We start from the raw sequence: 14892 nt of genomic DNA on the forward strand, positions 1-14892 counted from the left end.
ATGTGGCCGATTTTATGAGCGACTACAGTTTTACAAGGTCATGATCACATTTGGTTTTAGCAGAAGCAAACTGCACACACTCACCGTACACTCCTTGGCAACGGATGCCCTCCACGATCAGCGCCAGCAGCCCCAAAACACAGATAATAAGATCCATCCTTTCACGTTAATCTCTGCATATCCAGCTCTCAATGGCAAGAAGTCCTCTCCCGGGAGGTGTAACTGAGGTGCATAGACACAGCGCTGCTCCGATCCACACGTCGGTTAATTCAGTCTCAGTATATACAGTAAAGGTATTTGTGGGTGCAGGAGGCGAACAGACTCGGGTAGGGGGGGGTGGGGGGGGGGTTGATGTCCACTCGCGGCACAGAGACGCCGCGGAGGATGCGGGGAGTGGGCTGCAGAAAGCCCGGCCTTATAACAGAGGCAGCAACCTCTCCTCGACTCCAGGTAGGCGCGCTTCTCAGAGACTCGGGGACTTTAGCGAAGACCCCCGAGGCGGCAAACCGAGGGGGCGCACAGATGCTGTCGACCACGGGCGGACGGAGGCTCGGTGCACACGGACATAGCTCCTCTATTCCAGCTGTGGCCGCGGCTCGCTCCGCGGATGCTGCTGCTGCTGCTGCTGCTGCCGATGATGCTGCCGATGCTGCCGATGCTGCTGCATTGACTGCATGCTGTCAAAGGAAGCCCATCACATCTGCTCAGGGAAAACAGCCACAGTCAAATTCTCACTGTTTCCATCCTCTGGGCGATAAACTCGTCAAGCTCACACAGTCACATCACGACTGCGCTCAACTCATCCCTCCCGGTGGCAACGACGAGGGGAGGGTCCAGTCCGGCGCGGAGCGGAGCGGAGCGGCGGATGGTTCCTCCACAGCTCCTCGGCGATGCCTGCTGCTGTCTCGGCGTGATGAGACCACTTTGTAATGAATTCACGCGGCGGTGGGAGCCGGATGTGCCCGCCGTGGAGCCAGTTGAGCTTCAGTCACGTTGCGCAATACGTGCTACGGAGACCGAGTGGCACCGCAAACGGTCCGTGGCTACGTCAAGAGGTGCGTGGCTTCCAGCGCTCATCTGTATGGGAGGCTTCGCTCGGCGCCAGGAAAGGCATGAGAGGCGCAGCTGCTGGACGCTGTGAGGGGGGGGGGGGGGGAGAGAGAGAGAGAGAGAGAGATGGGACCATTGGAATTCAGGAGGTCTAGCTTTGACAGACCTTTACAATCAACACCAAACACACAGTCTATATTGCCGTCTGCTCATGTTTCACCATGCCTCCTCTATCAGACAGGGAGGATGAGAGGCGCTCCGTCATGTAGCATTCATCTGCTGCATCAGATTTCTTTGGCTTGAAACAGTGAGATGTCACTGTTATTCCTGCCGCTGCCACAGGCCTACACTTTTTTTTTTTTTTTTTTTTTTTTTTCAAGCAATACATAACTTTTAAAGTTTTGAAGAAGTACAGCTAAGTGGTTCCCAAATGGGGTCCCAGTACGGCCTCAGGGGTCCTGCTGGCAGTTCCGGGGGGCTCCTGCAAAATGAGAAAAACCAATTCATTATATTCAGTTCTTCCATATTTAGTGACTAGAAATATTCCAGCTGAAGTGCATGCAGCAAGGACTATTCTGACCAGGGTCCTCACTCTTACCATTGTCCTCCACATTGTCCTCTACTGACTCATGAGCTTACAGACCATTTCAAAATATCATAAGAATTATATTGCAAATAGGTCCACTTTATTGTGTTTCCTGTTGAAGTGTTTGGCAGTAATATCAATAGCTGGAGGAATCTAAAACAAGGTTTGCTAGCAACATAATTTCAGTAAACTGTTTTAATTAGTATGATATATTCCCCAGTGGAGAAGCAGATACTTTTGGGACAAATGGGGCTGAATGTCAGAAGCCACAGTTTGATCCATGATTAAACAAACAGTAGAAAGACACGTGGCTGTGAATCAACACTCAATTTGGTTTCACTGTGATTCATGGCCATTAATAATCATATTTAAAGGCCTTTTTAATTCAGTTAATGTGCCATACATTAAAAAAATTGTTTCTGGTATTTTGTTACTTAAGCTGATGCAGTTTGGCAGAGTCCAGCATCAGACCATTCAATCCAAGAGTAACATTGCCTTGACAAGTAATTTATCAGGTGAGTTGAGTAAATGTTTCCCTTATAGCAGATGAAAAAATGTAACTTTATTTCACTTGTGACAGAAAAGAAAGACCATTTGGAGCACAGAGACTTTCCTTACAGGGCCGCCTCTTTATAGGCTGCTGGGGATCTGACTGTTTGGCGCCCTCTACAGGACTCAATTAAATAATTCTGTTATCATGCAGTCATTGGAGGTTATGGCCACTTTGTGACCAGGCTATAACTTTGGTTGTACATGCTCACTGTTTAAAACAGGAATAAAGATGACATCATGATTATTTCATTGCCTCATCTCCATTATTGTTATTAAGCTGAGCTGTCAATATCTGATCCTTAGACAAGGACTTCACAGTAGGACAGAAGAGTAAAATGAATTTAGGGGAGTTAATATTTGATATAGGCTATTCTAAATTTAATTTTAGGATCTAAATGATTAATCTTGTCCATCCATTTTATACTGTCATTAGTGTGGTGTCCTTGGAGCAGCAGAGATAGCAACTATAATTATTTAAAATTTGTTCTGTCTTTTCACATTGTGCATCTGTTTGTGCAGGTGTGAAAAAAAAATTATTATTTAATTCCAAGATAAATAAATAAAAATCTCCATTTCACAAGTCATTTAATATTGACTGTCGACTTCAGCTTGAATTTTCTTGATATATCTTGCTGGTTGTAGCAAGTGGAGTGGCAAAATTCATTTTAATTGTGACTTATTGTGGAGGTGGACATTAACCTACCTCAAAAATAAATCAGTGCTAAGATAAATATTGGGTTGTCAGAGCTTGGACGTGAATATAAGTCAGCTGAGCGTCCTGACAAGTATAAAAATGTGCGTTTATGTCATATGGTGAGATATGTGTGTATTGTCACTTATCCACTATCTGCTTTCTGCTAATCATTCTCTTTATCACTGTACTTTTGCATCACCAAACCAATATGGACCGCAGAGGGAGACAACAGGTCAAGCTTAGATTTTAACTCACCATCTGTCTATTGTGGATAAGTCTGCTCTCTGCTTTTCCCCACTCAGTATGTCTTCTCATTCCCCTGTGGAATATAATGTAACCTTTCATATCCAAGACGTCTAATGCTACTACCGTCCACTGACAGTGGGGGGAATGCAATTATGACGCCCATTGTGAGTACAGAGTCCACACATGGCATCAGGAGAGGGTTTATAAATATAATATGCCCTCACTACTATTGTAGCTGAAGCTGTATGACATTTCACTAAATTTATTCAGTCATAAAGTGCATGAGGTGTTGGATATGGTATGAAACAAGACAATTTGGCATTTGGGGAAGCCTCTCTGGGCTTCGCATTCATCTTCAAAGACAGCAAAGACCTAAATGACGTCACAGTTAAATACAAGGCCAGAGAGGGCAGCCAGGGAGGAGTGTGTATCTGTGTTTGTGTAAATGTGAGTGTGTGAGAAAGAACATAAGAGGGTTATGGCTTTGGTACTCTGACAATATTCAGCTCTGGTTGGCATCACACATGAGCAAATCTCAAATGGAACAACATGTATTTTTCCATCTCACTGCCTTAAAAGTCATCTAACAGCCAGTGGCCACCTGTGGAAACTGTTCCACTGACTACTGTGGCTCAGAGCTCGTCAGGCAATGCTCACTTTCTTTTTGTCGGGTTAATGCTGCCTCATTTTAATGGCCGGCATCACTTGGCGAATGTGGCATTTGAAGTGACTGATTACTTTAAACTTCAATCTGGTGAACAAGAGACACGTCATTCAGCACACTGAGGGAATTATGAGTTGGAAATGACATAGGCTTGTGCTTTTGGATTCAAAAGACTTTTAATGGTTCCAACAAACTGCAATTAAAGATTCCTCTGAACAACCTGAAGCGTCATTAAGCATGCTTTTAAAATCTGCAACATCCAGGGCACCAGCACCCATGGGGTTGTGGGATATACATTTCTGGCCAACACTCAAAAGTTGCACATTCCTGCCAGCCCCCGCATGCATATTAACTACAGCATACAAACTCACAGGACACAACCCAGCATCCCCCTATGAGCCACTGTTGACGAATGTTTCCCTTAGAAAATAGGTCACCTCCGAGCTGGCAGAAAGATTTTAGAGGGGGCGAAATTTAAAAGTGGGCAGATGATTTGGTTTCTCCGTGTCATGATTCGTTTGCAGTGAGGCGATGCCTTGCATGTGGCTTATCTGAGTCCAGCTGGAGGGAAAGTGACAGCGGGTAAAAATGCATCCAACAAGAGCACTCATGACTGTCTTCTATGGTGCAGTTGACAAAGATGTAAAAGCTAAATGCATTCTTTATCTGAATAAAAACCTCATGGATGAGTTAATGCATATTTGCTCTGTTGATCCTCTGAGAAGGAAACAAATAAATTCTCTTATGTTAATGTGGATCTAGACTGTATTTGTTCTTAATGCTCTTGGATGCCCTTCCATATGAAAAGAGCCACTCCATTTAGATTCTGTTTCTAGTCTGTAGAGGAAAGTTGCATCTTCAGCGCAGCCTTTTAACATGGACTAGTGCAGGAGCTCATGCTGAGAGGCAGGCCTTAGCCTGACTATAAAAACAAAAGGCCCTTCTGACAGGCATGATGTGTGTTCTATGATACAAATGTTCCCTCCGATACTCCTGTTTTCACTGGGTAGCGGCACTCTGACACACTCAGTATTCACAGCAGCAGGAAGCCTGTCGGCAGTATTTACACACATAACTTGGGTGAAAGGAGGTAGATTTCACAATGAGGTGCAGCGGTACATGGCAGCTGGTATCAAGATGCCGTCAGAAGCCAGAAACCGCAGGCCCTTATGATGGTCCCTGGTGAGATATCAGGGCTGGTCTCCAAAGAGGTTGACTTGTCAATGAATTAACTGAAGTGGTGTAAAGTTAACTGCACATTTGAAGCTTTGAAAAAAATGCAAAGCTCAGAACTGTAGCCTAAACAAGTTTGTAAATCACACTTTCCTTTACTTTGCTCCCAGGAGGACATAAGAATGTTTATGACAACCTTCAACAGTACAAACTGATTAAAATCCCCACAAATCAATGTATTCATCTGTCTATAATGTGATTACGAAAACCTTTTATGTCCCCCTTAATTTAGCTATACTGCAGCTCTCCATTTTAATACAGGGGAACTTCCTATTGGCCTATTGATCAGCTGTGCTCCCAAGTGATTCGTCCCAAGTCATCAGATTGATTCTGTCACGGCTGTTTTGGTGAGACAGCACAGAATTAACATGGCATGCTAATTAAGCTGTGTGAACCGACGATACCAATTAAATGAACCAATACTTGACATCATACCCAGAAAACTGAGACTGGCTTCATTTTAAAAGTTCTGAAGCAATACATAAAGTAGTCTGACAATGTTCAAAACACACTGCAGCAGGGTTTCTTCATATTAGCACACTCAGTACTTACAAATATTATCATTTATCCTTCATAGGCATGGCATAAACAATCAAACATTATATAACTTCCAACATAAGAAATTGTGGAGCTTTAAGATTTTGACAAAGTTGTTAACTCAAGGACCACTTACTAGGTTTAAGAGCTTTCAGATGCATCTAATGGCCTCAGTTTGTTCAGTATCCATGGAGACTGAAGTAGTGGAATAGTATGATAAAAATATGGTTAATGTTATAATTAGTAAATATGACTTATTCTAAGTGTTACTTATAATGAAAATATGACATAAGATTACAGCTGTGTTATTTAATATTGTCATTCATTTACAGACACTTCATAGGAGGAGTTACAGTTGTTAATTAATGCTTTCATATGACACTTGCTAACATTTGCTAAAAATTACATTATACTATATTATAAACCACACAGATATTTAGAGTGGAGTGAAGAAGAAACAAGACATTTCAATATGATTGTGTAGTGAAAAAATACATTAAGCCACATTAAAATGCATAATGATGTTCACACGTTCAGGTCCACTTTGTGAAGTTGAGTGCGGGTAAATTTCTGTTCAACAGAAAGCAAAGTGAACTACTTCACGATTGTATGTTCTAAAAATGACAGAAATGCTTCAGAGTCAGTATCAGCTAATTCGACCACCTATGTTTATGCATAGAAGCAACTCCACTACAGTTTCAAGCAGCTCTTAATGTTTGAGTTTGCACTCACCACATTACACAGGATGCACACAGACACACAGATAAAACAATGAAACAAAGCAAATATAAGCAAAAATACACATATAAGAATTATATACAGACAAGTAGACATATATATTTAAAATAATGTTAAAGTATCTTTATGTAATGAGAAAAAGACCTTGAAAGATAAAGGATTCTTATTATAATCAGAAACTGAGCAGATTTGTTTCTCTAATGGAAGTAGTAATACACTGCTGTGTATTTTCAGTGCAGTGCTAATTGCAAATACCATGATCTAAGCAAGCACAATCAGGTTTCCAATTTAAAACCCTTCAACTGCATAGTAAATGTGATTCCTGGTTTAGTATGCAGCACAACTTGACTCAGTGTCTGAGAATGTAATTATCTCTCTGTAAAGAAGGTAAAGTGAAGCCCATGTTAGCCTTCATGTCCTTGGCTGCACCAGGGCAGGAAAAGAAATCTTCAGAACAGATCCCATTCTGGGTCCATTCATTACACTCCATACTGCACTCGACAGACAGTAAATTACATTACTAAGTCTACTTAAAATTCCAGGTACAGAGTGACAAAAAGGAAGTTCTTTCAAAAGTAAACTTCTGATATTGGTTTATATTTTGGCAGGTCTCGGATCCGCACTAAATTACACACTAGTCCAACCTCTACCACTCAAAAGGCCATTAGTAATCACTGTACCTGTGTGAGTGTACAAACAGATGCAGGTAATGAGGTGTTTCATAAGAAAGATGCCATTCCAGTGTAATTATTTTCTTTATCTGCTGCAGATCCTGTGCCTGATTCTCTGTGAAAGCCTCATTGTGAACTAGAACTCTTTCTGAAACCACAGTAGGGCCATGGGCAATAGCAGAAAGCAATGAAGTATGGGTAAAGTGGTGTGTGTGAATGAAATACAAATGCCACTCCATTCAGCAGGACAGAGTTTGCCATAGATATAGACCCAAATGAAAAAGGGCCACAATCACTTTGGGCTGAGTTGCGAGCAAACAAATTAATTATTTATGAACAATGAATATTGCATATTGCTCTCAAAATTGTTGTTGCCTCTCCTTCATAAGCCAGCAGATTTGATTTACATGGATGGATATTCACTCCCATGGAAGCTGAATTCTAATCACTTTTTCTATGTTGGCACATAGAGCAGAAAAAGCAACCAACATGCAGTTGATGAATGATAAAAAATTCATCATGTATTTTTAAAAAATATATCTAAGTTAAATTATTTGCATTTCATTTCTTTCTTGAAGTACAACATAAATATTGTCCCTGCACAGGACACTGAGAAATAGTTTTTTTGCCTTGAGCGCAGTCACGTTTATGTTTCTATCATCCGTGGCCAATAAACAACGTTTCTCCAGCAGCACCACATCATGTTGTGCCCCATATTTTCACCCAACATTGCCTTCTGATGTGCCCACTTTAAAAGTAATCGAGTGGTCAAACAAAGCTTGAAACAGCCGCTGTATAACCATTGGCTTTTCTATTTTGCACCGTGGTTCAGGTGTAGGGTAATAATGGCTCTGCCATCTGCTCACCCCGTTGTCCTTTAAATTGTCTTCTTTTGCTATTGGCTTAAACCAAAGACATGCATTCAGAAAGCACACTGCTGTGTATGCCTGGCACATGTTCACTCTGGCTCCAAGTACCACCACCAAAAGATCATTTTCAAAATGAGCAAAAAGTGGAGTTTTAGAGGCTGATTTCACTTCATTCCTTACATCTTCTGTCCCTGTTCAGGGTCATTGGGGGGCAGCAGCCTATTGCAGTGAGCATTTGAAAAAAACAGGGTCCACTCCGAATCACAGTGCTAACACATATAGACAGACAACCACATTCACACCTACAGGCAATTTAGAGTTTCCACTTCACCTAGTCTGAATGTGTCTGGACTGTGGGAGGAAAATTGAGCACACAGAGAGAAAGCCCACACAGACACATGGAGAACATGTATACACCACACAGAAAGGCTCCAGCTAGTCAGGGCAGGATCAAACCCAGGGCTACTGATTATCACTGCTATCATGTTGTGCTCATTTGAGTGTGAACAAACAAACATGAGTCACAAAGCTATATTTCTGTTTGGCCACACCTGGTCTCCTGACAGGTAGCTCTAAGGGGTAACTTACGGCTCAGAAATACTAATTCATGAATTCATTTACAGGCATTTTTTCTGGCAACCTGATGAATTCAAGTCCAATTATGACTCACCTTTTACGTCAGTTTATCGCTCCAACAATTACTGAGAAAAAAATCTGGTTCTTTAGCTCCCAAATTGTCCTGTATGCTCACTTTCTGCACTTCTGCTGTTTGGTGCTGGGTAGGTAGCTGAAAACAACCACTGAACATGATGCAAATGTGAGAGAAAATTAAAACAATGTTTCAAGCTTTAAAACCAAAACAATGAGCTGAAAGAAGCTAAAACACTCCATTCAGCTGACAGGGACTGTAGAGGTGGGTGATGATTCTTGTTGGGATCACTGTGATCACTATAAGCAGCTCCTCTCACATTACACAAAGTATCTTCATCCATTGTTAACACAAGATATATTAGTAGGAGTAGCTTTAATTGTTAACGTTTAATTTTACAAAGTAAAGGAATATAAAAAAATGATCATGCTATACTCCTCTTCTGAACAAAGAGAGATTGATTTGGGGATCAATAGGAACTGATGTACACTAACATATTTAGCTTGTCTAGATTTCATATCAATCAAACTTTGCTGCAGGAACAGCGTGACAGCAGCAGCCAAAACACATCCAGGGAGACAGGGCCTGGGGGAATGATCTCTTTGCGAAGTGTCATGAAATTTTAGAGGTGAGCTACTGCTTACTTTATGGCAGGTGATGGATACGTGTTTGACCAGATTTTTTTTTTTTTTTTTTGGTTACATGAAAAGCTTTGCTGTCTGTGGACTCTGACTATGAAGGCGGTGTTTGATGAAAACTTTTGTTCATTGTACACGCTGTCATTACGAACAGCACAACGCTCAGCAGCTCAGTGATGCTGCTGGTCAGAGCCTTGTTTCATTCATTCTGAGTTTGGGTAACTTCATTACAGATGAGTAATAATAATATTTATATATATGTGTGTGTGTATATATATATATAAATATATATATACGGGAATAGCGTAGATTTATGATAAAATTCACGTATTAATAATCCAGAACAATTGCATGTATATTCCTACCTTGATGCTTTTCTTGTGCAGTAGCAGAATGCCTGGCAGAGTTTGTTGGTCTTTTAGGATCTATTTTACTCAACCTTCAGTTGAGAGTGCTTTTGAGGGAGTGATATGAGCCCACTTTGACGTGCTCTGCCAACAAATATTCATGATATTGTAAACTCCACAGTTACAGAGAACGGATTTGCCAAGGTTGTTGAAACCTCATCACACGGCATCATCTCTTAGACCTCGTCAGAAAATCTCAATCTTCACCCAAAGCAACACCTGGGATGTGATCTGCTCTTAGCACTCAGCTGACAAAAGAAGGAAGTAATATTTAATTCAGAAACAAACTCTGATCATTCAGCTTGTATTCCCTGTTTCCTGTGTCTACTGTGGCTCTCATTACTGTGTCCAAGCAACTGAGATGTAATTTTCCTGATAATTCAGGCTCCTTGACGTATGTGTTAGCAGTAGGTGAATTCTCACTTCCCTGAAGATTTTCTGAGCGCTCAAAGAGTAAATCTTCCTGTAGAGCTCATTATGAAATGAGATTTAATCGTTTCTGAGGTATTAATGCAAATTGCATCTTAGGATAAAGCTAGAGTTGTTTTGCACATCGCTCCATTTGGATGTGTGTCATAAGCATGTATGCAAATGCACCTCACAACATGGATATTGTGAGAACATTAACGAAAAATGTGGGTGGATCAGGGGGAATAGAACATTTCAATCATCTCTGTCTTTTCTCTATAAGTATCCTAATTTCTTACAACCATTCATCACATTTTCCGGCTGTCATTTAATTGCAGGGCAGGCATCCAACACTGCAGACTTCTATGTTGCTAATAAATGTGAAATGATAACGGACACCAGTAGATGGAGAGTGAGGACATAAACACAAAAGTTGCTGCAAGACATTATTTGGCGGTTTGACAGTGTGTACTATAATTAGGTGTGACAATTCAACAAGTGATTACTTTGATCTCCTTTGACATGAGAATTGCTAAGCAGATGATGTGTATGTTTACTCCACCTAGCTGAACAGAGCTCATGGAAATAATTTAACAATGGCAGTGCATCATGCCCTTATGGTGCATGTGTGTAACATGCAAATCCCCCCCCTTCTCTTCATATATGCACATTATACTGTGTGTTTCGAGTGTGCACAGACATACAAGCTCGTTTGTGAGTCTTGGAGAGTGTATTTTCCTTTGGCGTGTCTGTGTCAGAGGGGTCGGGGGGTTGGGTGTCTGGGGTATGTGTTTCGACATGATGAGTATGTCTCCGGAGAGCACAGCCAAGCAGAACTGTGATATGTGGAGAAGAGCCTAATTATGGTGTGACATGGGTTCAATACGCTGCCCTCAGCACTGCTGACCAAACACATCTAATGGGACATGCAGGTGCCAAAGAACATGGGAAAACGCAGGGAGGGCTGCTTAATAAATAGATAATCACATCAGTTTCCCCCTCTCTTCCTCTCTGGCTGATTAAAGGCAGCTCAGGCTGAGGTTCATTAAAGAGGAGAAGTAGCATTACTCTCACGATAGGAAGCTGACCACATCGACATCTGAATGTGTTTCACTCCTACAAGGTTCCACTGAGTGTTCTGTTGTTATCATAAATGATTCGCAAAACAGTGTGGTGCTGGAGATGGTGAGGGATGTGAGTGCGCCCCTAGATGAGAGAATGGGTAAAGGAGGCAGTCTGCAAAGAATTACACTCACCGTCTGCATACAAATCGGAGAGTCAGCGACGAGAGACAGACAGGCCAACAACAGATTTAACATCTCAGCAAGCGGGTGAGGATGGTGCAAGCTGGCAGCTCCCATCTTCTCTCTCTCCACTTCTATGCTCCATCTTCACTCAGCCAACCTCCCTGGTGATGATGACGGCTGTGGCGGAGCTGCGGCGGCGGTGGTGGCGGCGGCAACAGCAGCGGGCCAGCTGGCGTCCTGTTGGAAGGCCAAGTCGGGAGGGCAGCCAGAACGGACTGTCAGAGGCCTGGCAGGGCTGCCGAGGAGCCCGGCGCTCTCAATTCTGCTCAGCATGATCCATTAACGGGGAACACACGTGCACACACACACACACACACAGCAGATTTATTTGTATCAGTACACAGTACAGTCTTATATTCATTATACCATAACATCAGCATGCTATAATGTGCTGTAATGTTTACCATGCTCACCACCTTAGTTTGGCATGCTAACATGCTAACATTTGATAAGAAACCACAAAGTAAAGCAGAGACCGATTATAATCAATTGTGCAGGTACTTGATCATGAACCTAAGTATTTGACAAATTCAATTTTTGACCTGCTGACTGTGCTGGATGAAAAGTCAGAGGATCACTAAAGTTATTAAAACTCATCCTGAGAGGGTTATAACTGTCTGTCCTAAATTTCATGGGCTTCCATTCAAAAGCTGTTGAAATATTTCAGTCTGGACCAAAGTGGTGGACCAGCTCTTGTGGCTGTGCTGCATATCTCTCCATCTTTTCTCTATTTGTCACACACAGATAAACATAAGAATAAAGTCATTTTTAATCTACAGTATTTATTACAACTCTGATGGCAGATTATCATTTTTTATTGAATCTGCCATCTGTTTTTCAAGATCTAAAGTTAGCTTTTGTCACATTCCAATCAATTACACAATCTGTAACGTTAAAATTCAAAAGGACCTTTTCAGCCTTTTTTCATTTCCGTCTTTTTGTTCACACACTGACAGTCATCCTCCTGTCCGCCTGTCATATTCTCTGTTTGTCAGTCTGCCTCTGCCTGTCTCCATCCCTGTCTGTCAGTCTGTCTGTCTCTTCACTCATTAACAGGGTTGTGTGTAGCGAGGCTCAGCGGACATTACATGCGCCATCTATTTGCCAGATGTTATTGCTTACACGGTGGCGATTTCATAAGGTGCTGTGACAATTTCATTAACTTGGGGGAAATCAGACTCTCTTTCCCAGAGAAGGAGAAAATGGAGAGGCAAAGGGGGTTCGGAATCTGAAACGCTTTTACATTAGCAAGATGGGGGAGGAATACATCACCAAGGAATTACTTGGCACAATAGACACAGCAGAGCCATTCTCCTCTATTTTAATGAGATATGCTCGGCTCATGCAACCTGCAGTCCTGGGCTGTAGGTAAATGAAAATGCACCAGGATCCCATGCTGAATTGTTACCGACAAGAACATCGATCTGTTAGCAATGTGGCTGATTCTCCTATCTGCCCCTGTATGGTTTCAAATTTTCAAATTGAGATACATGGGATGATATCAGACATATCCCATTTCAAAAACATATTGTGCTCTATGAGAGTTAGCTCACTGTAGGGCTTGGAGTGGAGAAAAATTGCGGTCTTGTGCTGGAGCTGCAGAGTCATATGGTTACCGGGGTTTCATTGAAAGCAGAAGACGAGTGGCGATAGCCCTCCCTGATCACATTAGTCACATATCGATCTTGCCCCTCTGTCTGCTGGGTAAAGGTGAACACGCAGGACATAATCCTGTTAGCAGCTCTTTCACAAACCACTCGTTCGGATGCAGAGGTATCTATGATAAGAGCTTCTATCTGCCTACATCTAAGGTTTCCCTGGAAGAGCTGTTTTTAGCTGCCTTTATTCAGCTTGGATTGAAATTTACAATATGCAGTTTTTTTTATTTTATTCCGAAGATCAAAAGGCAAAAATAAGTTGTCTGAGTCTTTATCACCTTTCACACAGCTACCCACACACACACATACACAGAAGTATGCACACTAGAGTTATCAGACACTGCATATGCACATATAAATGTACATAAAGACAGTTCTCGACAGCTGTGCGTGATTGCTAAAACAGATGACGAGATAATGGGGATTCATCAAAAAGCATAACACTTATAGTCAGAGGACAGTGATGCATAATTCATCGTTGATCAAATCTGACAAGTTCTTATCTTCCTGTTTGGGTTTTGTTGTGGAACAATGTTGCGTCTTTCACGGCTGCATTGTCTCTGAATGCTGCGAGAGCAGTCTAATTTCCATTTTTGCAGTCGGCCACATTAGCATACATTTCTCCATGCAGTCGCGGGGGCTGGGAGGGAGAGGAGGGGGGCAACTGGGGTCCTCATCAGATAGGATTAAAGAAGGGACTCCACTGGAGCAGAACAGATTTAGGGAGAGACAGGCAGAGATAGTGAGAGAGAGGGGGATAGGAGAGGTGTACAGAGGGATGGAGAGGAAAGGACAGAGAAATAGCTGGACCATGAAACATGAGTCTCCGACCTAGCACATGGGTCCTCTGCAGTACATCTGAACTGAGTTATTAGATGCTATTTGAGCCACTTAGTAAAGTCGTGTCTGTTCAGCTTTGATTTTTTTTTTTTTCTACTGTTAAGATCAGTACCTCAAGCATGCATCCTCCCACACAGGGTCACCTCATCACAATGGTTCACATCAGACCTTGAAGCTCAAAGTGACCAGGACATGAGTCTCTGCTCGCGTGACTTAACTACATAGTTGTTCTTAGCACAATGTCATTTTGCCCTTGTAAGGTCCATTAGGGAAAATGATGGCATTTTTGCTGCAACTGAAAAATCTGGATAGATCATTTCAGTTGAGCTACGCAAGTTGAATACAATGACAGTGCACTGCCAGACACAGATATTTTATAGCATTCAAAGGAAATGTACTGTACAGTGGCAGATAGATGAGTTTTCACGCTCAGGATGACTGACGTGATAGCTCGCAGTCACATCTTGAACCAGGGGCCTCAAGATGAATAGCTGCAAATTCAAAGGATAATTCAGTTTTTATCTTGTGTTTTTTTTTTTTTTTTTTTTTATTACAAAGTGTAGGTTATTTCCCCAGTTTCTGCAATCGTGCTAGTTCAGTCAAATTCTGCCTTTTTCTCTAATCCACTGGGTCCAAGTGTCAGTCAAAATCAAAAATGATTAAAGCTTGTCCCTTCACAACAGTTCTTCATATGACATTTATCTAAGGTCTGTAACGACAAGCAGGATTGATAGTTTGCTGTGAGTGTAAACCTCAGGAACCGATGCTGAAGTAAAAACAGTTAACGCTAACTCAGGAATTCTGCATCATAAGACCTGTCTCCATGGTCCTATGCTGAAATTATATATTTATCATAAATCCAACTGAGCATAAATTGATTTTCACTTAATCCATTGCATTGTATGAATGTTTTATATATGTTAACAGTTATTTATTTATTGTATTTATCATTAATTCAAAATGTGTTCCCTGCTAAACCAATCACTATCTTAAAAATGTAAAACTTCTGTTTCATTGGAAAGTAAGCCATGTGCCATCAGAGGATGTTTGATACAATAAGACACTAGTTAACTGATTCTGTAGTAACTTCTTCTGGGACTTTTAGCTTCCATCATCTCGTAGCCTTCCTCAACGACACAGCACTG

The 14892-nt window shown here is 41.8% G+C and overlaps 1 protein-coding gene and 1 long non-coding RNA gene across 3 annotated transcripts in view; both read right to left on the reverse strand.

Annotated features, from left to right (window-relative positions):
• The window catches only part of LOC139621900 (MAM domain-containing glycosylphosphatidylinositol anchor protein 2-like), a 162376-nt gene extending 161361 nt beyond the window's left edge, over positions 1-1015 (reverse strand). For both annotated transcript variants that reach the window (XM_071478865.1, XM_071478864.1), the window contains exon 1: positions 85-1015. In XM_071478865.1, the coding sequence (XP_071334966.1) occupies positions 85-157 (73 nt within the window). In that variant the 5' untranslated portion in view covers positions 158-1015. The remainder of the gene's footprint in view (positions 1-84) is intronic.
• A 426-nt stretch (positions 1016-1441) lies between these two features.
• LOC139621901 (uncharacterized) overlaps positions 1442-14892 on the reverse strand; it is a 74934-nt gene continuing 61483 nt past the window's right edge. The window contains exons 3-4 of the long non-coding RNA XR_011691107.1: positions 11199-11511; positions 1442-1531 (exon numbers count right to left, since the gene is read on the reverse strand). This is a non-coding gene — a long non-coding RNA (uncharacterized lncRNA). The remainder of the gene's footprint in view (positions 1532-11198; positions 11512-14892) is intronic.

This window comes from Trachinotus anak, unplaced genomic scaffold, assembly GCF_046630095.1.
Source record: "Trachinotus anak isolate AG129_WGS33_773 ecotype Australia unplaced genomic scaffold, CSIRO_AGI_Tana_v1 ptg000005l, whole genome shotgun sequence".
Taxonomy (NCBI): Eukaryota; Metazoa; Chordata; class Actinopteri; order Carangiformes; family Carangidae; genus Trachinotus; species Trachinotus anak.